The sequence below is a fragment of the Cynoglossus semilaevis genome, chromosome 16, assembly GCF_000523025.1.
Source record: "Cynoglossus semilaevis isolate Cse_v1.0 chromosome 16, Cse_v1.0, whole genome shotgun sequence".
Taxonomy (NCBI): Eukaryota; Metazoa; Chordata; class Actinopteri; order Pleuronectiformes; family Cynoglossidae; genus Cynoglossus; species Cynoglossus semilaevis.
In genome coordinates, this window is record NC_024322.1 from 708942 (window position 1) to 724207 (window position 15266).

General features: G+C 44.1%; 1 protein-coding gene across 1 annotated transcript in view; it reads right to left on the bottom strand.

Annotated features, from left to right (window-relative positions):
- Positions 1-4140: 4140 nt before the first annotated feature.
- The window catches only part of si:dkey-230p4.1 (trichohyalin), a 20468-nt gene continuing 9342 nt past the window's right edge, over positions 4141-15266 (bottom strand). The window contains 16 exon segments of the mRNA XM_025063702.1: positions 4141-4402; positions 4486-4563; positions 5784-5832; positions 5834-6066; positions 6230-6382; positions 6456-6932; positions 7311-7442; positions 7541-12144; positions 13241-13368; positions 13467-13694; positions 13863-13951; positions 14183-14260; positions 14352-14430; positions 14516-14626; positions 14721-14863; positions 14945-15204. Of these exon segments, the coding sequence (XP_024919470.1) occupies positions 4178-4402; positions 4486-4563; positions 5784-5832; positions 5834-6066; positions 6230-6382; positions 6456-6932; positions 7311-7442; positions 7541-12144; positions 13241-13368; positions 13467-13694; positions 13863-13951; positions 14183-14260; positions 14352-14430; positions 14516-14626; positions 14721-14863; positions 14945-15204 (7067 nt within the window). The 3' untranslated portion in view covers positions 4141-4177.

Sequence of the window (15266 nt, forward strand, 5' to 3'; positions counted from 1 at the left end):
CAGCGCTGCCTATGACAACGTGAGAGCATTCTCCACAAAACTTGTGTTATGGAAAGCCCAGCTCTCTCAGACAAACCTTTGCCATTTCCCAGCATGCAAGACACTCGTGGATGCAGGCACACCATTCAGAGAGAAATATGTTGATGATATTTTGAAGCTACAGAAGCTACACAAGACTTCAAGAAGCACAGAGACACTTTTCAAATTTTTGCGGATCCCTTTACCTTTGATGTGCAAGATGCCCCCCCTGTGTTTCAAATGGAGCTCATTGACCTGCAATGCAACTCTGACCTCAAAGCCAAGTTCAGGGAGATGAGTGGAAAAGCAGACAAGCATGGGCAATTTTTGAGAGAATTGCCCCCCAACTTCCCTGAGCTGAACTTCAATAAGTCCAAGTACAGGTCTTAGACTTACTGATGATCATCTTCAAGCCATACTGAGGGTCTCAACTGCTTCCTCTCTCAAGCCAAATGTGGTTCAGATTTGTGAAAAGAAACGCTGTCAAGTATCTGGCAGAGAGGAGTAGGCAAGAGGAGCCATGTTCAGAAGAACCGTTCATGATTTTCACTCAATGTTCCATTCATGTTCAAAACACTGCATGTTCAGAAGAAATCATTAAAACTGTTAACTGTTAACATTTGAGGACTTTTTAAAAAAAACTTTATTGTGGAATCCCTTACGCGGCCCACCCTCACCCAGACTCTGCCTCCAGCGGCCCCCAGGTAAATTGAGTTTGAGACCCCTGATTTAGATAGTGATACAGATCACTAAATTGGCCAGTGTTTCAGTTTTATTGTCCAACCCCTGTATATACACATATAAATATAAACTTTAATGTGCTGCATTTATGAAATCAACTGCTGCTACAGCTACTGCCACAGAGCAAACTCATTTTTTTTTTTTGTTTTTTTTTTTTTATTTATTTCCTCATGATTCAATTACCCACCTGTAGTGAACCAGAAATGTCTCCTGCCTCTGTGTGGCATCATTTTAAACGTCTACCGGGGCATGCGGTCGCTGTCAATCTGAGAACTGATTAAACTAAAATATATACAATCGCAGTGCACACCAACTGCACTTCAGGGCTGTTAACCATGACCTCCCTCTCACATACGTATTTAGATCCTAGGAAAGATGTATAATAATATCAATTTAGACTAGCAATAAACCATGGACAGAAGACAACAAATTAGGAGAAGCCATTGAGCAGCAATAACGAATCAGACAGAGAACGATTGTCGAGTAGCCATTTTTGTATTTTTACAACAGTAAGAAAGTAAAGTAATTTACAATACGTGTGTAGACTTCAGAGCAAATAAAATACAAACTTAAATGTTTGCGTATGTGTGTGTACGTACTTGTATCTCCTTGTCTGAGTCTTTTCCTTCCAGGTTAATAGCTCACCATCAAATACGATTAGGATCTTGTCCTGGTCTTCAAACTTCCCCATCTTCTCAAAAACCTGACCTATAGACACAGTCACTATCTATTACAGGGGTCACCGATGTGGTTCCCGGGGTCACCTGGTAGCCCCATCTGGTAGCTACCATGGACTCCATGGATCATGGACACATGGTAGACCATGTGTGGACAACGACATGGCAGGAAGCAGGCAGAACCCAACAGGCAGAACACGAAGAACTACCAGGCATGGAGTTCTCTTTGGAACACAAGGAAAAACAGAACAGGAAACTCACGAACACCCTGACAGAACGAACTGAACATTGATCCAACGACAATGATCAAACACAGTCACACAATGATCCAACCAGGACAGAGTGAGGGAGAGGGGTATATATACACAGGAAACACCAGGTGACACAAGTGAAGCTAATTACCAACAGGTGAGTGTGATCCCACAGATTACCCCACAAAGCAGGACAGGAAACAGACAGACATGACACCATGTCTACCATGATGTCCCAGAACATATTATAACATTGTTTGGGTGTATTTTTTTTGTATCAGACAAATAGCTCTTCATATTACTAAGAGCCCTTAAAGTAGCCTTCAGTTTCAAAAAGACCCCTGATCTACTACATTCTATTGTCAGATGCTTCATTAATAGTTTAAGAAAACTGTCAAATCTCTACATATTGCATCAGTCTTGATTTACAGATAGATAGATAGACAGACAGATAGACAGACAGACAGATAGATAGATAGATAGATAGATAAATAGATAGATAGACAGATAGACAGATAGACAGATAGACAGATAGATAGATAGATAGATAGATAAATAGATAGATAGACAGATAGACAGATAGACAGATAGACAGATAGATAGATAGATAGATAGACAGACAGACAGATAGATAGATAGATAGATAGACAGATGGATAGACAGATAGATAGATAGATAGATAGATAGACAGATAGACAGATAGACAGATAGACAGATAGATAGATAGATAGATAGATCGATCGATCGATCGACAGATGATGGATGGATGGACGGACTTTATTGATCCCAGGCTGGGAAATTGCATTCTTCTATATCTTATCTTAAATCTTAAATGTCATCACATCTCAAATCTCAAGTTGCAGTTGTACAAACTCAAGAAGTTCCAATATGAGGAGTTAACGTTCAAGAACTCACAGTTTTTCTGTTCAAGTGAACAGTGTCTAAATAAGTCATTATGGTAAGTACCCACTAACATTCAAAATATATCACATTCATATCAAAATTAGGACAACGTAATGTACAATACCAGCCGCGGCTTTAGAGTCTCCTAGAAGATGTGCCTATTGTTATTGAAATGGACTGGTTTTATTTTTTTTGCTTGTTTGTATTGTTGGCAGCCAGTGGTTTGCTTTGAGCTCCAGTGTTGATGTGGCCACATGTGAACAGGGATTTGTTGAGGTTATTTTTAGAGCAGAAATGAAATCCAGTGTGATACCAGGCCAGGTGCATGATGGGAAATTCCCCTGTCTGTATTTAGCCTCTTGCTGTCATTCCTGTAGCAGCAGCTGCTCAGTGACTCAGCTGTGATGACAATGATTCACCAACAGTGGGAGCCAATCTTTTACCGCCCACCATCTTTAACTGGAGCCAGAGATTTTTTTTATTTGTTTATCAGAACTGTAAAGTAAATGACTGGACTCTCCAGTATGTAGACAGTGTCTCCCTGATGAGACTAATCATTATGGAGTGCTGTTGACAAGTCATGATAAACTCGACTGTAGCCTAGCTTTCTGAAATAGTACTGGGAAAAGACTGGAAGTTTGTGCTGCCAAAGGCAAGGAAATATTTGCTAAACAATCCGTCATGCAAAAAGTGCTTTTTTTAATGTGGTGGTGAAATTACTGTAGAGAAGAAGTAGCCATCGGTGTCCCACCCTGTAGCTGTATATGGTGACCAATCCACAAATTACCAATAAGATACAAAACTGAAAGATTTTTTTAATTGTCGACTTCACTATATGTACACAACATACAGAAAAAAATTTTTTTTTGTAAATCTATAAATCAAATAATGTCCTTCCTTATCATTCAGATTAAATATATACAATGCATTCTTTATATTTGTGCGTGTATTAAATGAATGATATTAATGATGAAAACGTCTTACCGTGATTCAAGCACACAATCACATAGCTTGTCATGGTTGTTGACGCTGACCTTAACTTTAACATTTACTTATTTATACAGCGCTTTTCATACAATGACTGTAGCACAAAGTGCTGTACAGATAGAAGGTGAAAGGACCCAATAAGGGATTGGCTCTTAAGATTGTATAATCTTGGCAAAAGTTTCGCTCTCTTAGCTTCAGGACCAGTGATCAAGACATTGTTTTGTCCCAGTTTAGCTGCAGGAAATTCTCTGCAATCCATGATTTTATACTTTGACCTTGTAGTGACCCCAGCAGATGGCTTTGCCTCTACCTTCTGTTTTTTTACTGTAATGGCAGAGTTTAAAAATGTAGTTTTAATGGAAGTCAATGGGGCATTTTTGAGCAACAAGAGTCCAGAGGGAGAGGAGTGAGAGGATTCAAAAGCTTTGAAAAAAAGTTATTTATTTATTAAAAAAAAGAAAAAGTTTGAGCTTCACAGATCAAGGACTTAAAACTCCTGGATCATTGGAAATATCATTAAAGCTTACTGTACTGTAATATAATACAAAAATAAAACACTTTAAGATTTGTGTACGAGCAGAAGCTCGAGTTAAATGTTCTTTATTGGCTGATCGACATCCTCAGCTCCTCCTCTTTTAGGCTGTGATCCAATCGCTCCGCCTCCGACTCCAGGACTGATGGTAATGGTCGGTGCATGACAGCGTCCAGTGATTGGCTGAGGTTACATCTGAGCGACAGAAGCCATTGGTCGTTTCTGCTGGACTGCTCGATGAACTCCGCTTTCTGACGGTGGTGAGTGTGCAACGAGTGACGAAGAAGAGTCACCTGAATAGGGAAAGCAGAGCGACAATGAGTGTCAACAATGAACAACTCAGTTTCTTCCATTTCCTCCATGTTCGCCTTCTCACCTCCTCTTCTAGTTCCAGTATCCTTCTTCTCAGAAATAGCCCCTCGTTTTCACTTTCTGTGATGCCCATCCACTCGTACTAAAACATTAAATCAGTTTAAAAACACTCAATAATATAACAACATCTCCATGGTCACTGAGCAGTAACACCTTAATTAACCTGTGAAATTATGTTCTAACGTTCAGAATGTAATTCTTTTTTTTCTCTGAAAGGACAAGTGTACACTTAAATGGCAGGTACAGAGGGTTTTGTAGCTTGTTCTGGTCTAAAAGAAAACAAAAGCAGCTGGTCCAGAATGCATAGGGTTCTCCACTTACATCGGAGCTCGTACCTACAGTGCGACGTCACCGATTTTCGCATGTCTACGCTAGTAAGCTACGCTAACACAGTGGTAATGCCATAATGTAGGACAAAAAAAACATCACAAGATTTTGACTTACACTTGGGAGCCATAATGAAGGGAAAAGATCGCCCCCAAAAACACTCAAAAGAAAGTGAACATATGTATGGTACACAACTGGCAAATGTAAACAATGCCATCTTCCACATATAGTGCCGCGTGACTACGTATTCTTCCCTCGCAAACTAGATCCTGTTCAAATTTTGTTTGTTCAGTGACAGAATAAGACTTTCTTAACAAATGTATGTAGCACGAAACGCTGTCCAGGTCCAGGAAGTCATCTCTAATATGTGCACTATCATCACATCGAATTGTTGTGGTCTTTGAGAGATTCTACTTTTATTAGTGGGTGGTCATCGAAAAACCGATGACAACATATATATTCTCCTTGAGGGGAAAAACAAAAACAAAAAATTCCTAAAAAAAAGAGAGAAACATATACTTTGTGATCTTAACTGAAATGCCTCATAATTGTCTTATTGTTGACGCAGTGCTAAATGTAACTGTAATAATTGTGGTTAGGTTAAAAAAAAGAGAAACATATATTTTGTAATCTTAACTGAAATGCCTCGTAATTGTCTTATTGTTGACGCAATGCTAAATGTAACTGTAATAATTGTGGTAACAATCGACTACACATTTTTGGCAGCGCAACAAAAATGACATTGATCAAATTCGACTTCTATTTTAATAACAAGTAGAATATTTCATGATCACAACCCATCTTGGATTTTTTTTTTCAGTTTGAAAAATATATAAAATTTACTCTGAACCCATTTTTTAGCCAGAGACACTTTATATTAATATTATATTTTTCAATACAATTTTCACCAGGGGTCCACATTAGTAATACAGTTCCCCTTGATCTGCTTTGGTCATGACAGTTTTTTCAACTCACCCGGCTGCTGTTTATGAGCTGATCCTTTAACTGTAACCTATCCTCCTCCACCTTCAACATACCGAGACACACTATTAAACATTTTGTCCTGTGTGTGTGTGTTCGTGTGTGTGTTCGTGTGTGTATGTACGGCTACCTCTTTCAGAACAAAATTCAAATTTCTTTTCTCTCTCCTTAGTTTGTCACAGTGACTTTTTAGATTTGTGTTTCTCTGTTTGTGACGTTCTACTTTCAGCTCCATCTCTGCAATGAGGAGATGGAGGAAGTTTAGTCGGAGCTCCATCTGAAACGGGAAGACGGTAAGAGAGAGAGAGAGAGATTTAGAAATCTAGAAATACATAAAAAAAATACACAAAAAAAACCATAAACACACAGACGAACATGTGACTCTGACTTCAACGGCCATCAAACCTGGACAGGCTTTAATCGTCCACTGAGAGACTCACATGATCTGGGTTGGACTCCACCTCTGCGCTCTGATCTCCTCGGTCCACTCCTCCTCTGTGGCCAATGTAGGCTGATTCGGTACTCTCCAGAGGCAGGTGTACTTGATCGCCCTCCTTGTGCAGCCCCTCTGTTCTCTCAGTCAGGGTGAACACCTGCACAACATTACGCAACCTTAATCATTAGACACAACCGTAGTTGTGATACCAAACACACACACACACCTACCGGAGCATCTTTCAGCATCAGCTGACTCCTCAGCTCCTCCTTATCCCGCATCCTCTGCTCTTCCAAGATGGATGCCGTGGCTCGGAGCTGCTCCACCTCCAACCTGCTGTCCTCTATTTCTCTTCTTGCCTCCTCCAGTTTTTCCTCAGCGCTCCTCCTCATCTCCTCGAATCTCTCCTTCATTTCACGGTTTTCTTCCGAAAGAGCTCTCAGCTTGAAATCGTGCTCCTCCACCCTCGTCTTCCTCCCTGCCGCTCGGGCCTTCTCCAGCTCCTCCATCAGTTCTTGTCTCCTCCTCTCTAACACAGTGACTTTTGCTCTCAGTTCCTCCACCTCCCTCCTGTCCATTTCCTGCTCCCTGCTGTGCTGCAGGGCCGTGTCCCGGACGCTCACTAGGTTCTCGTCTCTGATCTGCTCCACCGCCTCCTCCTTTAACTTCAGAGCACTTTTCAGACGCTCCTCCTCTGCATGGCTCTCCTAAATTATTTGAGAGTTGGGATAAAGAGAGAAACACAAGAATGTGAACACAAGAAGACAGTAGTATGTTGACTTGAAGACTAGCTAATCGGAAGACCTACTGTTAGCATAGCAACTGGAGAGAGCATAACAAACAAACAAAAAAAAAACAAAACAATATTTTCTTTGCTAAAAACCTACTGACAACATTAATGTCTTTGTATCTAAGGAATGGAGAAACTGCTTCAACTACAGTATGTCAGCTCAGTACCTTAAACCTCAGAACTTTGACATTAAGGACTAGCGACAGCTAGCGCAGCCAAGCAAAGCAACTTCAAACCAGCTTAGCATTGGTTTGCGACGGTTTCAAAAGACAGACATCAGTCCTGGCGACCGTACCTGCAGGAGGTCACTCAGCTTCAACACCTCCTGTCGTGCCTCCCTCAGACTCTCCTTCATGAGCTGCTTGTCCTGCGCCTGCTGCTGCGCCTCCTGCCGTGCTTGCTCCTTGCTCCTCGTCACCTCTGACAACTGAGACAGAATCTGGAAACTGTAACCCTTCGTCTTTATCTTGGAGAGACAAACAAAAAAAAACAAACAAACAAAACAAGACGATATCTGACACAAACCTGAGTCTGCAGGGAGTTTAGCTGCTCATCCATTTCATCTGCACTCCGCTGTACTTCCCTCAGCTCCTCCTGCACCTCCTTCCGTTGTCTCCGCTCCTTCTGCACCTCTATTTCCTTGTTCCGGAGCTCCTCCTTCGTCTGCTCCTTCTCCCTTTGCTCCTGGTCTCTTTTCTTCTCTTGCTCTTCCCGTACCTCCACCCTTTGTCTTTGCTCCTGCCTGTCCTCCTCTTGCCGCCTCATTAGCTCCTCCTGCACTTCTTCCCTCCTCCTTCGCTCTTTTAGCAGCTCTCGTTCCATCTTTAGGAGTTCTTCCTGTATACATTCCTTCCTGCTTTGCTCCTGCTGCAGCTCCTCTTTAACTGCAGACACCTGGTTCCTCGTCTTCTCGTGATGCTCCTGCGCTTCCACCCATTGTTTGTGCTCCTGCTGCACCTCCTCCTTCCTCCTCCTCGCCAGCTCCTCCTGTTGCACCTCCCGCCTTCTCCTCTCCCGCTGCACCTCCACTTCCATCCTCAGCAGCTCCTCTTTAGTCCGCTCCTTCTCCCTTTGCTCTTGGCGAAGCCTTTCTGTGACGTCCAGCACCTGCTCCCTCGTTTTGTCCAGCTGTTCCTGCGTCTCTGCCCTCTGCCCGTGCTCCCACTGCAGCTCCTCTCGACTCCTCATCAGTTCTTCCTGCATCTCCTTTTTCTCCGTCTCCTCCTTCTGGGCCGCCTCTCTGAGGACGGTCAGCTCCTCCTGAATCCGTCTCAGCTCTTCCCCCATCTCGTTCTTTCCCCTTTGCTCACTCTGAATCTCGTGTCTAAGTGCCGACACCTCTGTCCTCAGTTCCTTTTCCGTCTCCTTCATCTGCCTCGTCTCCCGCTGCGCTGCTTCCCTGAGGGCAGTCTCCTCCTCTTTACTCAACTTCAGCTGCTTCTGCAGTTCTTCCTTTACCCTGCCCTTTTCCTCCAACTCCTCCCTTAGAGCAGACACCTCCTCTCTCAGGTCTGTCTGCGCCCGCTCACTCTCCTCTCTTATGGCCGTTACCTCCTCCTGAGCTTGATCATTTTCCCTCTCTTTCTTCTTCACTACCTCTCTCAAAGCCGTCACCTCCTCGCCCGTCTTCCGCAGCAGCTCCCTTTCTTCTTCCCACTCCTCTTCGGCATCTCTCATCTTCTCGTCCAGCAACCGGTTTTCCTCTTTTACCTCCATCAGCTCTCTGTCCAGCCTCCTCCTCCGGTCCTCCTCTGTTCTCCTCAGGCTCTCTCTTTCCTGCCTCTCTTCCTCCTCTCTCTCCAACAGCCGTTTCAACTGTCTAACCTCCTCCTCTCGCTCCCTTAGAAGCTGGTTGAGCTTCATCACTTCTCTTGTGCTGAGCTCCATTCTTCCCATCCACTCCTTCACCTCCTCTTCGAGCCTCTCCCGGGCCTGCTCCCTCTGTCGAGCACTCATCTGTGCTTCGTTGCCCGCGGCGTGCGCCTCTTGCAGCTCCTTGGCCAGATGAGTGATTCTGTCTTCTCTGTCTCCAACCTCTCTCCTCTCATTCTCCAGGTGACACCGGGTTTCTCTTAGCTGGACCTCCAGCTGCTCCTCCCTTTCCTCCTTTAGTCTTAGCCTCTTCGTCAATTCTTGCTGCTTCCATTCAACCTCCCCCTCGTGCTCCTCAAGCAGCCGTAGCCGCTCCTTCAGCCTGTCCACCTCCTCCTCCCTCTTCCTCACAGAGCTTATCTGATGCTCAAGGCTCTGGTCCCTGCGCTGCACCTCCTTCTTCAAGTCTTCGCACTCCTCCTGTGCCACATTGAGCCGTACGCTCATGAGCTCTGCCTCCCCTACCTTTTCCTCCCTTTCCTTCTCTAGTTCAGAATTCTCTCTTCTCAGTCTGTTTGTCTCATCGTCCACCTCGACCACTCTGGTTATCCACCTCCCCACCTCCTCCTCCATTTGCGAGTTTTCTTTTCTCAGTCCGTCAGCCTCCCCCTCCAACTCCTTGACCCTGGACGTCCACCTTCCCACCTCCTCCTTCCTTTTCTCTTCTTGCTCAGAGTTTTCTTTTCTGAGTTTGTAAATCACCCTTTCCCTCTCCTCCACTTGAGACGCCCATCTCTGAACGTCCTCCTTCCTTCTCCCGTCCAGTTGGGAGTTTTCTCCCCTTAGTTTGTTGATCTCCTCCTCCATCTCATCCACTTTCTGCGCTTCCTCCTCCGCCCTCTTTTCCAGTTGGGACTTTTCTTTCTTGAGAGCATTTATTTCCTCCTCCATCTCTTCCACTCGAGATGCCCATCTGGTCACCTCCTCCTTCCTGTTCTGCTCCAGTTGAAAGTTGTCTTCTCTCAGTTTGTTGCTTTCCTGCACTTGAGATGTCCATCTCATTACCTCCTCTTTCCTGTGCGCCTCGAGTTGAGAGTTTTCTTCTCTCAGTATGTTGTTCTCCTCCATTTGCAAAGTCCATCTCGCTACCTCCTCTTTCCTGTTCGCCTCCAGCTGGGAGTTTTCTTTTGTGAGTGCACTAATCACCTCCTCCATCTCCTTCACTTGAGAAGACCATTTCTTTCCCTCCTCCTCCCCTTTCTCTTTAAGTCGGGAGTTCTCGTCGGTTAGTTTATGAACCCTTTCCTCCATCACCTCGGCTTTTCTCACCTCCTCCTCATTCTTCTTCTCTAACTGCGAGTTTTCTTTTCTGACGGCGTTCATTTTCTCCTCCGTTTTTTCCACTCGAGATGCCCATCTCGCTACCTCCTCTTTCCTGTTCGCCTCGAGTTGAGAGTTTTCTTCTCTCAGTATGTTGATCTCCTCCATTTGCAAAGTCCATCTCGCTACCTCCGCCTTCCTCTTCTCCTCCAGCTGGGAGTTTTCTTTTGTGAGTGCACTAATCACCTCCTCCATCTCCTTCGCTTGAGAAGACCACTTCTTTCCCTCCTCCTCCCCTTTCTCTTTAAGTCGGGAGTTCTCGTCGGTTAGTTTATGAACCCTTTCCTCCATCACCTCGGCTTTTCTCACCTCCTCCTCATTCTTCTTCTCTAACTGCGAGTTTTCTTTTCTGACGGCGTTCATTTTCTCCTCCGTTTTTTCCACTCGAGATGCCCATCTCGCTACCTCCTCTTTCCTGTTCGCCTCGAGTTGAGAGTTTTCTTCTCTCAGTATGTTGATCTCCTCCATTTGCAAAGTCCATCTCGCTACCTCCGCCTTCCTCTTCTCCTTCAGTTCAGAGTTTTCTTTCGTGAGTGTGCCAATGGCCTTCTCCATCTCCTCCACCTGAGATGTCCATCTCTTCACCTCCTCCTCTCCTTTCTCTTTAAGTCGGGAGTTTTCCTCTGCAAGTCTGTGGACCTGCTGCTCCATCACCTCCACTTTTCTCCCCTCCTCCTCTCTCTTCTTTTCCAGTTGCGAATTTTCTTTCCTCAATGCATTAACTTCGCTCTGCATCTCATCCATTTGAAACGTCCACCTTGCTACCTCCTCCTTCCTGTTCTCCTCCAGTTCCAAGTGTTCATCCCTCCCTTTGTTGATCCTCTCTTTCATCTCCTCCACTTGAGATGTCCATTTGGTCACCTCCGCCTTTCTGTTCGCCTCCAGTTCAGAGTTTTCTTCTCTCAGTTTGTTGATCTCCTCCGTCATCTCCTCCACTTGCGATGTCCATCTCTCAACCTCCTCTTTTCTTTTTCCCTCCTGTTGGGAATTTTCTTCTCTGAGTTTGTTGACCACTTCCTTAATTTCCTCTATTCGAGATGCCCATTCCGTTAAATCTTTTTTGCTTTTCTCTTCAAGTTGAACGTTTTCCTCAGTCAGTCGGTGCACATCCTCCTCCAGCTGCCGGATTTTGGAAACCCATCCTTTTTCCTCAAGTTCTCTCTTCTCTTCAAGTTCGGCGTTTTGTTTTCTGAGTGTATTGACCTCCTCCTTTGTTTCCTCTACTCTTGATGTCCATTGTTCCACAGCCTCTTCCTCTTTTTCCTTCAGTTGGGAGTTTATTTTTAAGAGACTTTGGTTCTCCTCTTCCAAATCCCTCACGCTCTCCAGATCCTGTTTCCCTTTCTCTTTAAGTTGGGAGTTTTCCTCTCTCAATTTGTTGACCTCCTCTTCCACCTCCATTGCACTGGCTCTCCATTTCTGCGCCTCTTCTTTTCGCTCCATCGCCTCTTTTTTAAAACTCTCCATCTGCTCCTCCTTTGCTCTGTCCTTTTGATTTGAGTCCCTGGTCACCTCCTCTAGCTTCACCTCTTTCTCTAGCAGTCTCAGCCGAACGATCTTCAGCTGTTCCTCCAGCTCATTCCCTCTCTCGATTTGCCGTCCCTTTTCCACCTCCCTCGCCGTCACGTCTCTCCTCAGCTTCTCAATATCCTTGCGCAGCTCGTCCTTTTCCTCTATCAGTCCCTCCGTGTGCCTCCTTAAGGTCTCTTTCTCTCCCTCTTTGGTCAACAGTTCCAATTTCAGAGCCTCGCACTTTTTTTGCAAGTCCTCCAATTCCTTCTCCTTTATCTCCTCTTCCTCCCTCCTCTTTCGTTTCAGAACTTCCACCTCTTCTGTCAGACTCTCATTTGTTTCCTTTAGCACCTCCTTTTCCTCCTTACTTCTCTCGTTCTTGGCTGTCACTTCGTTCAACTCTTCTTTCAGACACTGGATCTCTCCTACAGAAACATGTACAAGAATTTATTTTAATGTTTTCAGTCACCAGTTCTAATCGTTTGCACCGGTCTATTAAATTATAAAATTTGTGTAATTATTTATATTATCATTATACTTTTCCCCAATTTAAATATATAAAATTATAAATTATAAAATTTATCTAATTTATTTATATTATCATTATACTTTTCCCTGCAATACCCATATTTCCCCAATAGATGGCATAGAAAATAATTTAAAAAAAGCATTTTAGCCTTTATGCATGAATTTTACATGTCATTTATCTTAGTTCATGATCCGGACCCCCAGTTCAATTATAGGACAATTGTGGCCCGTGAGTCAAAACGTTTTGACCTATGCTATACACCAAACTGCACGAAACTGTGCCGGGCAATTAATGGGAAACAGGTCCAGTGATGTGCGGATCGATCCTGAAATATCGATACTTCCGATTCTGGATCTTTATGCTCTGAAATCGATTCTGAAATCCAAATATCGATACTTTTGATACTTACGCATTCTGAGATGAGGTGTGTCCTAAACAGAAACATGGTGAAAAGTATCCAAATTATTGAGATGTTGTCTAAGTGACGCTCGGTTGGTGGGACTACTTCTTCTTCCGCCTGGGTGTGTGCGTCATGCGTAAGCACAGGAGGCTCTACTCCGTGCTCTCACTCAGTCACTATTGATGGGAATTTCGGCTCTTTTTTAGAGAACCGGTTCTTTTGGCTCGGTTCACTGAAAAAATCCGACTCTTTCGGGNNTGTTGTGTTGACTGTATAGTAAATGAGGCAGCTACCTCAGTACACTCCAGAGTTTCAAATAAATAAATAAATAAAAAACTCTGCCTTGGATTCTTAAAGAAGCTATGATTTGAAATACACTTTTTTTTATTTATTTAAAAGACAAATGATAAAATATCGATATCGGTATCGGCGATACCAGCCCGAATTTTACTCGGTATCGGATCGGAAAGGAAATTGGTGGTATCGAACGTCACTAGTAAGGTCCAATAATTTACGTTATTATGTGACAATTTGAGCAGGCGGAAAAGTGAAACCTTAGTTTAAAAATACACACACATGAGCATAAACTGACCTTGTAGTGTTGCCTTCCCCTGCTGCAGAGTGTGAATGTGCGTGTTCATCCGACATTTGTCCAACTCTAACTGAGCAACCAGAGCTTGCTGTTGAGAGAGCTCCTGGTGGAGAGACACCGACAGAGACCTGCGGACAGACAGTCAGAGAGCTATTGTATGTATACAGTGTTTTGCCTTCGATTCTTGCCCACTGCGTCGGATGTTTTCCAACACTATAATCGGTACCTGAGTTCCTTCAGCTCCTCTTCACGCTCCTCCATTTGTCTCCGCAGACTCCCCATTTCCCCATGACTCTCTTTTTCTTCTTCCATTTCGACCCACTGCTGTCCGAGTGTCTCGGTCTTGTCTAGGGCTGCGGCTAACTCCTTTTCCTTTTCTCCCAGCTTTGTTGCCAACTCCTGTTCCCGTTCTCTCAGTTGACGGACAACCTCGGCCTCCTCCATTCTCTGACCTCTGAAAGGGAAAAGGATTACAGGTTTTTGGGTGGTATTATACAGTAAAAAAAAAAAGAAAAGAAAAGATGAAAGACAAATTGTTACACATTGTTTTTGGTCATAAAAAAAATTGTTCAGGAATAATCTGTTTTTTTCCTAGGTCAAAAAACATCTGGTTCAAACTTACCTGAGCTCGCTGACCTCCATCTGCAGACAACCGACCTCTGACCTCACAGACTCCAGAAATGACTGGCTGTCAGAGAGGTTGCTCTCCATCTACAAAGACACAGAAATAGAATTAAAAAAAATGTTAGCAAAAAAAACCCACTGAACTTTATATAAAACTCTTGTTATTCTTCATTTTTTAAATTGAAATTGAATTTTAAAAAAACCCACTGAACTTAAAACTCTGTTATTCTTCATTTTTAAATTGAAATTGAATTTTAAAAATTGAAGAAATTATTTTACTGTCCTAACCCTGTTGAAATACAGAAACAAAACACCAACCTCTTGCAGGGTGTTTCTGGCATCAGCAGCTTCTTCTTCTGCTCTCCTTCTGTCTTGCTGCTCTTTCTCAACAGCACTCTACAGGATGAAAGCGGTAAAGGACGTGAGAGGAAAAATAAAAAAGCAAAAACAAAAACAAACAAAAAATATAGTTTGTTATGTGGCTCACCTTCAGACCGTCAATCTCCTGCTGATGCTGAAAGCCTTTCTCTATCTGCTGGATATTTTCCAGAAGCTCTGTCTCCACCCTGGAACAACACGAGGAGTAAGCCTTTGGACTAAATCAGAACTGGACGACATGCGGAGCACACAAGAAACTTTGGAATGAAGTACCGTCTATTTGTGTCTCTCTCCTCCTGTCTTTCTTTGTCTCTCTTTAGTTTGCTGTTCTCCCTCTTTGCCTCCTCCACCTGCTGACGCAGCAAGGAAACTACATCGCCCTCGCTGTGCACATGAACAACACATGGAAACATGCGCGTCAACACCATTCAGCGACACTGTTTAATTTGTGTGCATGGAACTCTGTCCAGCGTTTTACCTGCTGGCCGAGTCGTAAGATTTTGTCAGCTCCATCTGAGCATGTTGCGTGTGCAGTTGCCGGTTCTCCTCCTCCAAACACTTCAGCTGCTGCTGCAGCGAGGCGGCCTCGTCGGTGAGGCGGCTCACAGAGAGCCCCGCCCCCTGAGAAACAAACAAGGAGACAGACACGCGTGTGTGATTGAAGCTCTAATTGTCGAGAATTGTTGGTGCGACGTGACCGACCTTCAGCTCCTCATGTTGACTCTGCAGCGCACTCTCTGCCTGAGACAGGACAGACAGCAGAGAGTTCAGGTCCAGACTGAGGACCCTGTCTGGGGAGATGGAGGTAATAAAGGGACTGCTGCTGCTCAGGACTCTGGACTGAAAAATACAACACAAGAATAATCTCAAAACTGTTTTCCCACTGTGGCACATAGTCAGCAAAAACATGGCTAATGCATCAACAATGATAACCAGAAAAAAAAACAAAAAAAAAACACCTCACTACCTATCTAGTGATCCCTCTCCTATCTCGGCAGTTGCGTCCCAAGACCCACCGCGAAAA